Here is a 17129-nt window from a genome sequence, read left to right on the forward strand (position 1 = left end):
TATGATGGCTTGATAGACAAAGGAAAGGGGTGGGGCCAGCTCAAGAGCGGGAAACTCAGAGTGGACCTACATCGACTACACTACACTCATGGGAATGCTTATACTTTGAACATGAACAACCGCTCATTCGAAAATAAATTGCAATTTACATATTTATGAGTTCATGCCTTTGTTGTCCCTTTCTGCGAATGCCGGTCCGTCTGCTGGATAGTCAATCGACAGAAAGTCTCTGGATGGTCCACCAGAGATCAAAGTCTTTCGTAGTTGTAGTTTGTTATAATGGATACGTCAGAGTTCAATTTGGTCGTTCAACCGGTTGGGTTTACCAGACTAAAGAATTTAAACAGCTACAGCCTGAATAATTGCTCTTTAGTTTGTAGATTTCTTAACCATTTCAGCGTGGGGATGCTCTCCACGTTCTCTGGTCTTGTCTTTTGGTAAAGTTGCCAACCATTTCAACATGTAGCGACAGCTCCATGTTTTCTGGTCTAAGGTACATTTTGTCAGAAGTGGGTTTTATACTTAGTAGAAAAGGGGGCGTTCCATGACGCCGTGTAATGTCTGTGCTCATGGGAGCGTGGCCACTAAGTTACTATGAAAAACAATGATCATTTAGAAGACTAAGATCACATTGTTATCTTTCCAAAAGTATTTCTATACTCAATCATTTATTTTATACAATATTCAGATGCATCCCCCATAATTGAGAAGTGTATACAACAAAAAAAGAGTAATGTGTGTCTCCTCTCCTTCATGAGGTCACCAAATGAAACAAACTCGACATGACTGTCCTTAAGTGTCCACGGACCACTCCAACTGCTTGAAATACAGAAATACTGTTCAATTATTCAACCTTTTGATGACCAAGTGTCTCTCTGTGTTCCACAGACATTCCAATCTCGATACTACAGAGCCCAGAAGCAGAGTATTTTACGACCGCCATAAAGCGGCCCCCTCCACCTCTGTGTGAGAGAGAGGGCGCTGTAGAGCGGACCCACTGTAACCTGATTCTTCAGATCCTCACAGGAGAGTCATGACACCACAAATGTTTTGAACAGGCTATATTGCAGCAAAAAGGCTGGTGCCTACCATACCCAACAAATGACAGCAATAGCCTACTGTTATTTATTTTACAACAGGCCTACTTATAATCTATCTTAAACTAAATATGGATCACACAATTAAAAAGACGGATCCAACTAAATTTAGCCAATGAAAATGTCAATTTAAATAACTTATTTTGATTAATAAATAGGCTAACAATAATAACCATGATATACAATAACAATAATGATAAAACAAATTATTACAAATACAAAAATAAATAAATGTAAGTTCCAAAATTGCAATCTACCTGAATAGTGAGTTTCACAGTAGCCTGCATTTGGCCGCTCCAAAGTTCTTCTCATCTTAGTCCAATACAATATTAAAACTTGTCCACACAGAGGATATTCCACTTGTAGGCTTTTCACTGTAGGCATTGTGCAAACTGTTCCACAATGTAGCAAACATTCAAGCGAACTGAACGTACCTCTGAATTCACTCTGCTAATCACCATTCCTCTCCCTTCCTCTGGTATATAAGCAGCTTGTTTTACCTCAGTATTTGTTGAGTGTTTGTGGCGACATAGACCATTTAACTGACAATGTCACAAAAATGATGTGCAAGCTTCAATGGGGCAGAAGTCCATGTGTTGTTGTGATTCTGATTGGCCAGATAACTAGTGACAATGACAAGAAATTGCCATATGGAGAATCGTAGGCTAGTTTTATGTTGTTTTGAGTTTTGACTGATGTCATGTCTATGCTAATGTGGCAAATAAATGGCTAGCTAGCTAACAACTGTAACAATGTATTTGAGAGACAACAATTGTTCATTGTACAAATGTATTTGTTTTCAATAAACATTGGAGATGAAATATAGTTTACATGTTGTCAACAATCTAATCCAACCTTGTCTGTTTTGCCCCATTTTTACGCACATAGCCATGGAAAGTAGGGGTGCTGAGGGTGCTCCAGCACCCCCTGAAAAATCTAATATTTTTCACAAAAGTAGTGCACTGTGTAACGATTTTCTTCTTCTTCTGATGAGGAATATGAAGGATCGGACCAAAATGCAGCATGGTAAGTGTCCATGTTCCTTTAATATAACAGAACACGAAAAAATACAGAAATTGGGAATTGGGAACCATACCAGGCCAAACACAGAAATACAAAACCTAGAACAAAACATAGAATACAACATAGAATGCCCACCCCAACTCACGCTCTGACCAAACCAAAAAAGAGGAACTAAGGTCAGAACGTGACACACTGGGCCTTTACTAGTATTATCGGACTGATTTAGATGTCTGTAGTGGGGGCAAAACATTTTTTTCAGCATCTCTGCTTTGAGCAAGAAAGGTAGTTGTATAATTAAGAACAGTATCTTGCAGGTTTGAATAGTTGGGATTGTAAGAGTTGTTGCCCTGTCCCTTCCTCTTCTCTGCAATTGTCATTCTAATGGAATCCAGAGAGAGCAAAACCCTGTTCTCAAATAATGACATCAAAAGGTGCAAAGTTATGGGCAAAGACACAAAACATCCACATCAAATAAAATATTTTTCTTGATCAAATAACCCCTTTTTGTGCAGTATTAATTTAACATCCTTACAAACCACTTAATGTAAATGTACATTACTGTATTGTACCTAGGCTGGTCATCTAGGTTTGTACCTGTAGACTTTCCATAAACATGAAGAAAAAAATGCACAATACAGTAATTGAGTACATTGAGACATCAAGTGGTTTGTGATTATGTGATGTGATAATGTGCCTCAGTTGGTAGAGCATGGCCCTTGCAATGCCAGGGTTGTGGGTTTGATTCCCACGGGTGGCCATTATGAAAATCTATGCGCTCACTACATCAAGCAACTATTTTCAGATTAACTGTTTTGTACAGATAATTATCAGACTCAAGATACAAATGCTGGTAAACTCTCAAATACATTTAGTTTTTTCACAAAAGTAGTGCACTGAGCCCTTACTAGTTCTGTATTAGCAGACCGATATACTGGCCAAAAACTTGCAGCACCCCCACCCCAAATGACTTCCCGCGGCTATGATTGCGCACGCGTTCATTTTGTTGCTAGAAATAACCAACCCATCTATGGGGTGGCCCAATTATTTAGCATTTCCTTTTGTTGTGCGTGACCTGACTAAAAACCTCAACTTGTGTCACATAACCAGACCTACCGTTCTTACAAGCTATTCCATATCTCCATCCTATCCCCAATATGGTCCAGTGTCCTTGTGCTATGCTTTTTTAGTTAGTTAATAAATACTCTGAACTGTAAACCTTGTCTTCAACTCCTCCTCATTGCAATATCACTCCTCAACCTAGCCTAAGAATACAGTCGACTCTAATCCTTATCTTTAACACCAAAGACACATTTTACTGCACCTTTGTTTTGCAAATTCTTTCACAGCCATGTGGGAGATAAGGACTGACTTTGCCATGGTCGACTCAAAGGAACTCCCAGATAAGCAGTGACAAACGACAGTAGGCTGTGGAACAAGATGTGGCTTTTCTGTGAATTTGGAGATGGAGGCCGATAGATCCGCATCTCATCATCTGTAATGGAGGAGCTGTTCTTGAAGTGTTATTCTGTCAAGGCCTGGCTGTCCCTGTTCTCTAGGAACATGGGGGAAGAAAATATGAGCCATGATGATTATGTAACAGAACACAATTAGTGGGGGACAATGAGGCGATGCACAGCTGTGGGAAGTGAGGATAGCCTATATTTAATATACTTTGGACTGCATTCCTACTGAAGTGAGGATAGCCTATATTTAATATACTTTGTACTACATTGCTACTGAAGTGAGGATAGCCCACATTTAATATACTTTGGACTGCATTGCTACTGAAGTGAGGATAGCCCAAATGTAATATACTTTGGACTGCATTGCTACTGAAGTGAGGATAGCCCACATCTAATATACTTTGGACTGCATTGCTACTGAAGTGAGGATAGCCCACATTTAATATACTTTGTACTACATTGCTACTGAAGTGAGGATAGCCCACATCTAATATACTTTGTACTACATTGCTACTGAAGTGAGGATAGCCCACATTTAATATACTTTGGACTGCATTGCTACTGAAGTGAGGATAGCCCACATTTAATATACTTTGGACTGCATTGCTACTGAAGTGAGGATAGCCCACATCTAATATACTTTGGACTGCATTGCTACTGAAGTGAGGATAGCCCACATCTAATATACTTTGGACTGCATTGCTACTGAAGTGAGGATAGCCCACATCTAATATACTTTGGACTGCATTGCTACTGAAGTGAGGATAGCCCACATGTAATATACTTTGGACTGCATTGCTACTGAAGTGAGGATAGCCCACATATAATATACTTTGGACTGCATTGCTACTGAAGTGAGGATAGCCCACATTTAATATACTTTGGACTGCATTGCTACTGAAGTGAGGATAGCCCACATCTAATATACTTTGGACTGCATTGCTACTGATGTGAGGATAGCCCACATCTAATATACTTTGGACTGCATTGCTACTGAAGTGAGGATAGCCCACATTTAATATACTTTGGACTGCATTGCTACTGAAGTGAGGATAGCCCACATTTAATATACTTTGGACTGCATTGCTACTGAAGTGAGGATAGCCCACATCTAATATACTTTGGACTGCATTGCTACTGATGTGAGGATAGCCCACATCTAATATACTTTGGACTGCATTGCTACTGAAGTGAGGATAGCCCACATTTAATATACTTTGGACTGCATTGCTACTGAAGTGAGGATAGCCCACATCTAATATACTTTGTACTACATTGCTACTGAAGTGAGGATAGCCCACATTTAATATACTTTGGACTGCATTGCTACTGAAGTGAGGATAGCCCACATCTAATATACTTTAAGCTGCATTGCTACTGAAGTGAGGATAGCCCACATTTAATATACTTTGGACTGCATTGCTACTGAAGTGAGGATAGCCCACATTTAATATACTTTGGACTGCATTTCTACTGAAGTGAGGATAGCCCACATTTAATATACTTTGGACTGCATTGCTACAGTTTACAAAAACATATCCTGCATTCAGTAGCACACACACACCATCCAGAGAACTAGACGTGTTCCATGATCATTCTATGGTTCTGTGATTTCATGCACACATACCCACATACCAGCACAGTATCAGGCCAAATTCAGATGACATTGTGTGTAGCTAAATGTGGTGTAAGAGTTCAATGTGTAGCACAGACTCAGTTCCCCTGGGCTGGTCTTGAGACAGTCATAAGACTCAATTACAACACAGAAACCAGAGCTGGATGGACAGAGGAAACAGCTGCATATCTGATAGTTCTACAGCAAACTGTACACTGGGTTAGATATAGAGGACAATGTTCCAGTCACGTAAAGTAGTCCAACAGATCTTTACACATCGTCATTTTATTATAATCATTTGGTGGCTGCTTATATTTGTCATGTACAAGTGTGTATTATACACATGTGGTTATTGGAAATGTGTTTTTTTGCATATCCTTCTCTTCCTGAGAAACCCTCGGAGACTTGGGTCACGGCCAGGGTCTGCCATTATCAGTGGCGACCATGGAGCAGTTACGGTTAGGTGCCTTGCTCAAGGGCACATCGACAAATGTTTTACCTTGTTGGTTGGGGGATTCGCCCACTATCATTAGTAATATCTATGTTGGTCACTTGGTCACCAGCCCACTATTTCTCAGGCTTGGGCACACCCAGTTACTGTAAACTGTGCCCATGGCATCGGAATAACGTTATCCACATAAACCATTCCTCCCTCATCTATACTGCCCTCGTGTGTTGTCACTGGGTAGTACACTTGCAATAGAAACCATAATATAGCCCTACAATATATGCCAGGTTCAAATCACATTTTATTTGCCATATGCGCCGAATACAACAGGTGCAGACTTTACCGTGAAATGCTTACTTACGAGCCCTTTCCTAAAAATGTAGAGTTAAAAAGTAATAACAAATGTGCCGAATTAAAAAGGAAATCGTTGCCAACATACACATCATAGGCCATCATCCAGCCTACATATCAGTCAGTCAGACTGAGCGGCAAGGGGCATTACTAAATCATATTAACTAGGTAGACTTGAGTAGGGAGAAAATTGTATTTAATTTCCATGAAAAAAAACCCTGTACCTTCCTGTATGAAACTCACTCAATTCAATGGGCTTTATTGGCATGGGAAACATATGTTAACATTGCCAAAGCAAGTGAAGTAGATAATATACAAAAGTGAAATAAACAATAAAAATGAACAGTAAACATTACGCTCACTCACTCACTCTCTATATGTGTCATAGACTAGCGTTACTACGGCCACTGCCAAGAGGTCTAGGCCTTTGCGTCACAGTTGGTAGTGTGCCTGCCTCATGATTGCACACTGGCTGACTCGCTGGCAGGCTACATCATAGCTTCGTGCTCTGTTTATACCAAAGTCCCATCAGAATCCTCAGTTGCGGTTGAAGCTAACTACATCACAGCTCTTGCTGTTTCCCCTTTATCATCATAGTATCACATTGGCATCTCACGAGGAAGTGTTCCCTGTTTGCAGATTTCCCCTCAATGACTGGTTATTACTTGGTTACAATTTACCTATGGCTTGTTTGGGAATAACGTTAGGCATGTCAGGCATGTTTTGCATCTCTTTGCATCATTCGGTTTAAGCGACTTTATCTTTATTCAATGAATGAGCAGGAACCAATCCTGATACAATGAGTTGACGCATTGCTGATATCAACCACGCCTATATTTTAACCACGCTGGACGTTTTTTCTAATTATATGTGAAGGACTAACTTGCTCTGATTGGTTTATTCTGGAATATTATTTGGGTATTCGGCGCGCAATTGGTTAGATTTTTGATAATAAAAATAAAAATAAAATAAACTCAAAATAAACTATGAACCAACCCCCTTATGTTTTTTAATTTACGTCAACGCAATTTTCTGTTGCCACTTGGAGGGTTGTAAACATATGTTTTATTGCTAGCTACACAGAAAGCAGATAGACAAAACGTACGAGAGAGTTTTTGTATTCTGCCTGTATCATACAATTGCTTTGTTTCTCAGTTCTGTGTAATAACTGCACATATATCAGCTGTTTAGTGGTCTGAATTGTTTGCAAACGGTACTGAAGCTAGCTAGCTGTCATAATCATCAACACAAGAGACAGCAAGAAGACAATATAACAATCGTTACTGCAAAGCTGACATAATGGCATCGTTGGCTGCACACGAGCCGAGTATAAGCCCAAATTCGATACCAGTCCTCGCAGACGCTCTGATGCCCGCGAGCATTTTCGCTCCGGATGGAGGAGGTTGTGGAGATCATGACGCCGGGGAAGAGTGCTTCGAGGACGGCGACCTCTTCAACGGCGAGGCCGGGGATCTCGGCATTGACTTCACTAGCAAGGTAGTTAGCTAGGCCGCGCTAGTCGGGGCTGTGTTTATCATCTTCAAATTGGCGTTTATTATGCCTAAACTTGCTGTCATTCTGGCTGCTGTATTGCAAGCTAAGTTAGCTAGTTAGATGAACGATTGTGCTATATACTAATTAATCCCAGATTGCTTAAAATGTTATGCAGAATTGCATATATAAAAGTTCAGAACTATATTTTGTGGCAAAAGTTTGTGGTTTTAAATGTCCTACTGACTCTATCATCTTACGCTTCGGTTGAGCTAACGTAGGCTAATGCAATTAGCATGAGGTTGTAAGTAACAAGAAAATAAAAATATCCTTAAGAGGCTTTAGCTAGCATATCAGATGTGGTTTGAATGGGTCTTGAATGTGTTATGGCTGATGTAACTGCTGGCTAGAGAGGACACTCCAGCAGCAGTGTGACTCACAAACCACAGCCATGGGCATGACTCTCTTTCTCTGGTTGATGAGTCCCCATACATACTGTGCCACCACTTGGCCTGATGAAACACAGGGCAATAGGGAAATGGTGTGTGTGTCAGAAGGAAGTGTTTCTGGCAAATGGGTCAGGCTCAACTTACAGTGCTGAACAATGATCAGTGTGTGGTTGACTGACAGGAAACTCATCTCCCTCCATCTTTGGCACTCACCCATATTAAGATCAGTATCAACAGAGAGAAATAAACTAGAATAACTCTGGTGTCAGACCTGAGCTGCTCCGCCTGTACAGAAAGATGCAATACTTCTAGGACTTTTTGGTGTAAATACTACAGAACAAATAGGCTAGGTGTGTGTGTGTGTTATTTTTTATTAAACCTTTATTTAACTAGGCAAGTCAGTTAAGAACAAATTCTTATTTACAATGACGGCCTACCAAAAGCCCCTGTGCAGGGACGGGGGTTGTGATTTAAACATAAATCAAATATAAATATAGGACAAAACACAGACAACACTACATAAAGAGAGACCTAAGACAACACAGCAAGGCAGCAACACATGACAACAACGCATGCTAGTGCGGTAACATAACAACAACATGGTCCAAACATTATTGTGCACAGACAACAGCACAAAGGGCAAGAAGGTAGAGACAATAATACATTGCACAAAGCAGCCACAACTGTCAGTGTGTCCATGATTGAGTCTTTGAATGAAGAGATTGAGATTAAACTGTCCAGTTTGAGTGTTTTGTTGCAGCTTGTTCCAGTCGCTAGCTGCAGCGAACTGAAAAGAGGAGCGATCCAGGGATGTGTGTGCTTTGGGGACCTTTAACAGAATGTGACTGGCAGAACGGGTGTTGTATGTGGAGGATGAGGGCTGCAGTAGGTATCTCAGATAGGGGGGAGTGAGGCCTAAGAGGGTTTTATAAATAAGCGTCAACCAGTGGGTCTTGCGACAGGTGTACAGCGATGACCAATTTACAGAGTATAGAGTGCAGTGATGTGTCCTATACGGAGCATTGGTGGCAAATCTGATGGACGAATGGTAAAGCACATCTAGCCGCTCAAGAGCACCCTTACCTGACGACATAATTTATAGATCTCCGTAATTTAGCATTAGAAGGATGGTCATCTGAATCAGGGTTAGTTCGGCAGCTGGGGTGAAAGAGGAGTGATTATGATAGAGGAAACCAAGTCTAGATTTAACTTTAGCCTGCAGCTTTGAGTAATAATGACATTGAGTAATAATGAATTGAGTCATTATTATGAAACCACTGTGATGATTTACAAATCTGCCATCAATGTATGTCTCGAAAAAGTCAAACAAGTCTTCTTCTGATGCAACACTCAGCAACAGAAAGCTGTCAGGCAAGTTCACTTGCTTTTGATTGGGCGATTTCTTTTTCCGTGGCTGGGTGCACTGGGTGGGTAGAGATTTCAGTTTAGGACCAATGGAATGGTCTTAAATGTGAAAACCCCGCCCACCGGGGCCCCGAGTGATGCAAAACGAACTCACTCACTGTTTGGATTAATCTATTTTCAAATAAATAGTGGAGCATTCACAACTCTAAATGGTCTTTATCAGGGTTCCCTAAGCTGAGAACATTGTATAGAGATTGATTTGGACTGAAAGCAAGCTTGTTAGGTATATCTACAGCCAAATCTGAGTACCCAGATAGTCAAATGTTTTTAGACAAGATGAATAATCTATTTTTCACAGAAAGGGTGTAGCATTCACACCTCTACCCAGATAGAGGACAATACGAGATGAATAGCCCTATAGCTTTTGTTAAGGTACAATTAGGCCTATATCAATGGAAATATGTGTAGGCTTTCCACCATGGCCATGTTATAGGATACCCAGGCCTACGTCAACCAAGCAGGAATCTAGATTGTATACATTTTCTGTCTCTCTCCTTCCCTCCCTCGTCAGTTGGCCTTGGTCAGCCCTAATGGAGTGCAGTATGACTCGTTACTACGACAACTCCGGGAGAGGATGGACGAGGGTTGTGGGGAGACCATCTACGTTGTTGGGATGGGCTCAGGTAAGTCGGCCTCACTCACTCACTCACTTAATGAGGCTATACAGTATGCACTGATTTGCTCCTACATTCACTAGCTCACAGAATCAGTCACTCACTGTAGCGAGTGACATTTTACACCAATAAACACCCTCCCCCCCAACCCCTCATCCCTCTCTCTCAGACGGAGGTGACTATGGTCTGGATGAGGGAGACATGGAGGCGTCTGTAGCCACAGTTCAGTCCCTGTGTGAGCAGACCGAGTCAGAGCTGATCCTGCTGAGGGAGCGTATCGAAGCTGGGGGGCAGGTACGCGACTACCTAATCCGCCGACGCGTGGGTGATCAAGACTTCCTGGAGGTCAGGTGAGTTGGGGGAAGGTCAACTGTCAGGGGTCAAAGGCTGACTTGATCAACAATTAGATGTGTTTTGACATTAGACCTGGGCTGACGAGGACAAGCATGTCTCTCAAATGCAATTTAAATTCAAAAAAGCTTAAGGGGATGTTGACATAAAGGGGGGAAATCCAGTGTTGTCAAAGCAACACACGAGCAATACTCTGTTTTCATCCCTCTTCTCTTCATCTTGATCTGATCTTGTGTCCCAAATGTCAAATCTCTCCCCCCCTCTCCCCCTCTCTCTCTCCCTCTCTCTTTCTCCTTCTCTCTCTCTCTCTCTCTCTCTCTCTCTCTCTCTCTCCCTCTCTCTCTCTCTCTCTCTCTCTCTCTCTCTCTCTCTCTCTCTCTCTCTCTCTCTCTCTCTCTCTCTCTCTCTCTCTCTCCCTCCCCCTCTCTCTTTCTCTCTTCTCTCTCTCTCTCTCTCTCTCTCTTCACCTCTCTCAGGGTAGCGGTGGTGGGTAACGTGGATGCAGGAAAGAGCACCCTGCTGGGGGTGTTGACCCACGGGGAACTGGACAACGGCAGGGGGTTCGCCCGCCAGAAACTCTTCAGACACAAACACGAAATGGAGAGTGGCAGGACCAGCAGTGTGGGGAACGACATCCTGGGCTTTGACCAGAAGGGACAGGTGAGGGAGATGACATAGGAGGGGCGTATAGGTGACTTAAGGGTGATGGAGATTACACTGGGATAACATTGACATGAGACATGAGAGATGACAATGTAAGGCCTGCTTCATTGAACATTTTGTTGATGAATTGGTTTTATAGATGGAGACATGAAGTTGTTGTTGTGTGTATTCTCTGTCCCTGTATCCTAGGTGGTGAATAAGCCAGACAGCCATGGTGGCAGTCTAGACTGGACTAAGATCTGTGAGAGGTCCTCTAAGGTCATCACCTTCATAGACCTAGCTGGACATGAGAAGTATCTCAAGACCACGGTGTTTGGAATGACTGGACACCTGCCTGACTTCTGCATGCTCATGGTGAGTGAGGGGGTAGTGTGTGGGGGTAGTGTGTGGGCGTTGGAGCTTTTTCTGACTTTACTACCCATCAACGGTACTGATGAATCTTTCACCATTTTCTTTTGCTCTCTCTCTCCCTCCCTCGCTCTCTCCCTCCTTGCTCTCTCCCTCCTTCCACCCCCCTCGCTCTCTCTACCCCTCTCGCTCTCCATCTCGCTCTCTCCCTCCTTCCACCCCCCCTCGCTCTCTCTACCCCCCCCTCGCTCTCTCTACCCCCCTCTCGCTCTCTCTACCCCCCCCACTCTCTCTACCCCCTCTCCCGTCCTCTCTCTAGGTGGGCAGTAATGCAGGTATCGTAGGGATGACTAAGGAGCATCTAGGTCTGGCCCTGGCCCTCAATGTGCCTGTGTTCGTTGTGGTCACCAAGATAGACATGTGTCCTGCCAACATCCTACAAGGTCAGTTCCTTTCTTTCTCTTTCTGGGTGCATCTCAAGTCTACATCTGCTTCCTTTCCTGGACTCCTTCCCCACATCTGCACTGATATGAAAGAATTATACAGGTGAAACCATATTCCCTCTACCCCACCATACTGCTTTCTCTTAGATTTAGTGATGAGAGGACCCCCCCCCTCCCCCTTTTTGTTACAATATTGACAGTCATCACAAAACCTGACTTTTTTATTTTTTATTTTTTTATTTAACCTTTATTTAACCAGGTAGGCAAATTGAGAACACGTTCTCATTTACAATTGCGACCTGGCCAAGATAAAGCAAAGCAGTTCGACACATACAACAACACATAGTTACACATGGAGTAAAACAAACATATAGTCAATGATACAGTGAAAAAAAATAAGTCTATATACAATGTGAGCAAGTGAGGTGAGATAAGGGAGGTGAAGGCAAACAAATATATGTATAAATAAATAAAAATATAAAAAGGCCATGGTGGCGAAGTAAATACAACACAGCAAGTAAAATAAAAACTAAAAAACACTGGAATGGTTGGTTTGCAGTGGAAGAAAGCGCAAAGTAGAGACAGAAATAATGGGGTGCAAAGGAGCAAAATAAATAAATAAATACAGTAGGTAAAGAGGTAGTTGTTTGGGCTAAATTATAGATGGGCTATGTACAGGTGCAGTAATCTATGAGCTGCTCTGACAGCTGGTGCTTAAAGCTAGTGAGGGAGATAAGTGTTTCCAGTTTCAGAGATTTTTGTAGTTCGTTCCAGTCATTGGCAGCAGAGAACTGGAAGGAGAGGCGGCCAAAGGAAGAATTGGTTTTGGGGGTGACCAGAGAGATATACCTGCTGGAGCGCGTGCTACAGGTAGGTGTTGCTATGGTGACCAGCGAGCTGAGATAAGGGGGGACTTTACCTAGCAGGGTCTTGTAGATGACCTGGAACCAGTGGGTTTGGCGACGAGTATGAAGCGAGGGCCAGCCAACGAGAGTGTACAGGTCGCAGTGGTGGGTAGTATATGGGGCTTTGGTGACAAAACGGATGGCACTGTGATAGACTGCATCCAATTTATTGAGTAGGGTTTTGGAGGCTATTTTGTAAATGACATCACCGAAGTCGAGGATTGGTAGGATGGTCAGTTTTACAAGGGTATGTTTGGCAGCATGAGTGAAGGATGCTTTGTTGCGGAATAGGAAGCCAATTCTAGATTTAACTTTGGATTGGAGATGTTTGATGTGAGTCTGGAAGGAGAGTTTACAGTCTAACCAGACACCTAGGTATTTGTAGTTGTCCACATATTCTAAGTCAGAGCCGTCCAGAGTAGTGATGTTGGACAGGCGGGCAGGTGCAGGCAGCGATCGGTTGAAGAGCATGCATTTAGTTTTACTTGTATTTAAGAGCAATTGGAGGCCACGGAAGGAGAGTTGTATGGAATTGAAGCTCGCCTGGAGGGTTGTTAACACAGTGTCAAAAGAAGGGCCAGAAGTATACAGAATAGTGTCGTCTGCGTAGAGGTGGATCAGAGAATCACCAGCAGCAAGAGCGACATCATTGATGTATACAGAGAAGAGAGTCGGTCCAAGAATTGAACCCTGTGGCACCCCCATGGAGACTGCCAGAGGCCCGGACAACAGACCCTCCGATTTGACACACTGAACTCGATCAGAGAAGTAGTTGGTGAACCAGGCGAGGCAATCATTAGAGAAACCAAGGCTGTCGAGTCTGCCGATGAGGATGTGGTGATTGACAGAGTCAAAAGCCTTGGCCAGGTCAATGAATACGGCTGCACAGTATTGTTTCCTATCGATGGCGGTTAAGATATCGTTTATGACCTTGAGCGTGGCTGAGGTGCACCCATGACCAGCTCTGAAACCAGATTGCATAGCGGACTTTACTGGTTGTGTTATTGTAACAGAGACGTTAAAGCTGCTCCAGAGGTTACTAAAGTCCCCAGGCTGCAGAAAGATCCCTGTTCTGGTCCAAAACAAAGATGACGTCATCGTCACAGCCTCCAACTTCAGCTCTGAGAGGTAACATTAAGGCACACACTTTGTAGCCACAATCACGCACACTCTTTATAAACTGGATTTTGCTTCAATTATAAGGGACCATAATTCAGTGTGTGTGTGTTTGTATAGGATGTGTCCAATCTTCCAGATCTCCAATGTGACAGGAGAGAACATGGACCTGCTGAAGATGTTCCTCAACCTGCTGTCTTCTAAAACCTCCTTCAGAGAAGACGAACCTGCAGAGTTCCAGATAGATGACACCTACTCAGTACCGGTTAGTCACATACACAAAGCAGCTGCTACACATGCATATTGATGCCACACACACACACCTCTCTAACCATGTTTACCTTCTCCGCCAGGGTGTAGGCACAGTCGTTTCAGGGACTACTTTACGTGGATTGATACGTCTGAATGACACAATGCTGTTAGGCCCAGACCCACTGGGCAGTTTCCTCCCCATTGCAGTCAAATCTATCCACAGGAAGAGGATGCCAGTCAAGGAGGTGAGAGGTGGACAGACTGCCTCCTTCGCCCTCAAAAAGGTACGTTTTCTATTTAGTGTCCCCTGCTGGAGATGTTTGGTATTACAACACTTTTCTGATGCATAGATAAATGTTTAGTTGAACTGAATTTTTTTGCAGTGAATAGGAGTCAACACCTCAAGTCTCTCTGTTTCTCTCCCCCCTCTCCCCTCCTCTCCCCTCCTCTCTCTCCCCAACCTCTCTACCTCTCTACCTCTCCCTTCCCGCTCCCTCTCTCCCCCTACTGTCCCTCTCCCCCCTACCTTCTCTCTCCCTCCCCCTCCCTACGTTCTCTCTCTACCTCATCTCTCCCCTCCCCATCCCTCTCTCCCTCCCCCACCACGTTCTCTCTACCTCATCTCTCCCCTCCCCATCCCTCTCTCCTTCCCCTCCCGCTCTCTCTCCCTCCTTAGATCAAGCGTTCATCCATAAGGAAAGGCATGGTAATGGTGTCCCCCAAGTTAAACCCACAGGCATCATGGGAATTTATGGCTGAGATTCTGGTTCTGCACCACCCAACTACGATATCACCCCGCTACCAGGCCATGGGTGAGACTCTCACACACACACAGAGAAACACACACACACAGCTGTCTCATGTCTGACTATATGTCTCTCCTTCTCTCATCATTCCTCTTTCTCCCCCTCCGCAGTGCACTGTGGCAGCATCAGGCAGACAGCCACTATCCTGACCATGAACAGAGACTGTCTACGAACAGGGGACAAGGCATCGGTCCACTTCCGCTTCATCAAGACCCCCGAGTACCTCCACACGGACCAGAGACTGGTGTTCAGAGAGGGACGCACCAAGGCTGTGGGCACCATCACCAAGGTCAGGGGTTAGAAAGGCTTATGAAGGGTTTATGAATGGTTGGAAAGGGTTTATGAAGGATCATGATCATGAAGACTCCAGAGTTCCTCCACATAGACCAGAGAGTAGACTGGTGTTCAGAGGGATACACCAAGGCTGTGGGTATCATCACCAAGGTCAGGACTTAAAGGCTTATGAATGGTTCAGAATGGTTTACGAAAGGTCATAAAGACACCAGAGTACCTGCATGCAGAGTACTTCCCTCATGCCATACTCTTATTGGTGGGTGGGTGTTTACAGCTGCTGCAGTCGACCAATAATTTGCCGTCAAACTTCAAACCCCCGCAAATCAAAATGCAGTCTACGAAAAAGGCCCCGTACCGCAGAGAGGATGGAGCCACGCCAGCCAATGAGGACGAAGCGAGCACAGCCCGACCAGACAGTCCACACCAATCACAACAACCGGTGAGAAAGAGGAAGTGAAGGAACGATGTAAAGGAATTGAAAGGATGGATGGAGCGATTGATGAAGGGAGTGGAGTGGATGGTTAGATGGCGGGTCGTGAAAGTAATAGTTTCAGGGCAGTTGAATAGGTGTAAGTGTTTAACTTGTGGTGCGTAAGCTTTCCTCTTCACTTGCTTTACTGCTTCTAGAATGTTCTCTTCTGTAGCTGTGTCTAACACCTCTCCTTTCCTCTTCTCCTTTCCTACTATTCTTCTCCTCTCCATGTTTTTACACCCTACTGTTTCCGTCCTTTTAATTGATATTCTCATTTACTGATTACTCCACCTGCCACCCTGTCTCTTTTCCTCTCACCCTCTGTTTCATTCTCTGCATTCCTTTCAATTTCCACGTTCATTTGCTCTTCATCCTCGTTGTGCATTACAACATCCTTGATTTGCCCTCCATTCCTCCTCTCTTTCTCCTCTCTGTGTTGGTGCTTTGCTTGCTTCCTCAGACAGAGGGGGAGGATGACCCTCAGAGTAATGAGGGAAACAAAGAGAGCAAGGTAAACAGAAACAAACAGGGCAAGATAAACAATGGGAACCAGGCAGGTAAACAAAAGAGAATTAGGTCAAATGAGTTATGTAACAATTGAGGCGTGGGAAATTAGTCTTGTCCAGTAACTTCTGTAAATATCCTGAAACAATGCATGCCTCAACTGATGTGAACCAAACATGAATCTTCTAGAGATGTGTACACAGCATGTAGTTCAGTTTGATAACATCAGTCTTAGCGGGAAGTGATTTTGAATGGTAACCTCATTGTTAACCTAGTTGTTTCTATGTTCTCCATCTGTCTGATTGTGATCTGTTCTCTACAGACAAAGTCAGGAGGCGGGAGCAGGAGACGAGGAGGACAGAGACATAAAGGCAAATCAAACCAGAGCAGCTCCACCACAGCAGCCCCGTCATCAGCAGGCACAGGAGGTTCCTAAACTACACCCCTCAGCCCCCAAACTACAGTACTTCCTCCATGCACCTGTTTCAGCAGACTACTACCCCCTTTCACAAAACTACTCCACTACTAACCCTCGTCGAAAAAAATGGGGTCGTAAATGGCCCTTTCCCCACCTCTCTCCCACCCTGCTATCTATCGCCTTATCAAGTGTCTTTATCACTCACACCAGAGAAAGTCTTAAGAGGGACTAGGTGAAAAGCAGCTCCCAGCTCTGTGCTTGTAGATGGTTACCTCTGCCTCCTCACGCTCATCTTGGTCCCGTGTGGCTCAGTTGGTAGAGCATGGCGCTTGCAACGCCAGGGTTGTGGGTTCATTCCCCACGGGGGGACCAGGATGAATATGTATGAACTTTCCAATTTGTAAGTCGCTCTGTATAAGAGCGTCTGCTAAATGACTTAAATGTAAATGTAATCTTATCTCCGATTAGTTTAGAAAGCATCCTTATTATATTTACAGTATATGAACCTGATATGCCTTCTTTCATTGGGTCTACGGTGAGAATCACTGTAATACTGTGTATACTTAATCATGGACCCAAAG

At 43.7% G+C, this 17129-nt stretch overlaps 1 protein-coding gene across 2 annotated transcripts; it reads left to right on the forward strand.

The window, feature by feature from the left end:
• The first annotated feature begins 6983 nt into the window (after window positions 1–6983).
• gtpbp1 (GTP binding protein 1) lies at window positions 6984–16951 on the forward strand. 2 transcript variants are annotated; one of them, XM_071397192.1, is made up of 14 exons: window positions 6984–7494; window positions 9874–9985; window positions 10146–10326; window positions 10804–10987; window positions 11180–11344; window positions 11658–11781; window positions 13700–13814; window positions 13923–14067; window positions 14156–14338; window positions 14731–14866; window positions 14971–15149; window positions 15429–15593; window positions 16087–16137; window positions 16453–16951. In XM_071397192.1, exons 1-14 carry the CDS (start codon window positions 7297–7299, stop codon window positions 16564–16566), a joined length of 2052 nt encoding a protein of 683 aa, XP_071253293.1. In that variant the 5' UTR covers window positions 6984–7296; the 3' UTR covers window positions 16567–16951. The 2 variants fall into 2 exon arrangements, with proteins under 2 accessions (XP_071253293.1, XP_071253301.1); XM_071397200.1 differs by lacking the exon at window positions 16087–16137 and having other exon boundaries at window positions 6986–7494; window positions 16453–16948.
• The last annotated feature ends 178 nt before the right edge of the window (window positions 16952–17129 follow it).

Source organism: Salvelinus alpinus, chromosome 1 (assembly GCF_045679555.1).
Source record: "Salvelinus alpinus chromosome 1, SLU_Salpinus.1, whole genome shotgun sequence".
Taxonomy (NCBI): domain Eukaryota; kingdom Metazoa; phylum Chordata; class Actinopteri; order Salmoniformes; family Salmonidae; genus Salvelinus; species Salvelinus alpinus.

Bases quoted from the DNA above. Each gene is read 5' to 3' on its own strand.
- gtpbp1 (XM_071397192.1), top strand. From the start codon at position 7,297: ATGGCATCGTTGGCTGCACACGAGCCGAGTATAAGCCCAAATTCGATA. The intron at 14,339-14,730 runs GTACGTTTTCTA...CTCCCTCCTTAG, and splicing joins CCTCCTTCGCCCTCAAAAAG to ATCAAGCGTTCATCCATAAG. The intron at 15,150-15,428 runs GTCAGGGGTTAG...GGGTGTTTACAG, and splicing joins CTGTGGGCACCATCACCAAG to CTGCTGCAGTCGACCAATAA.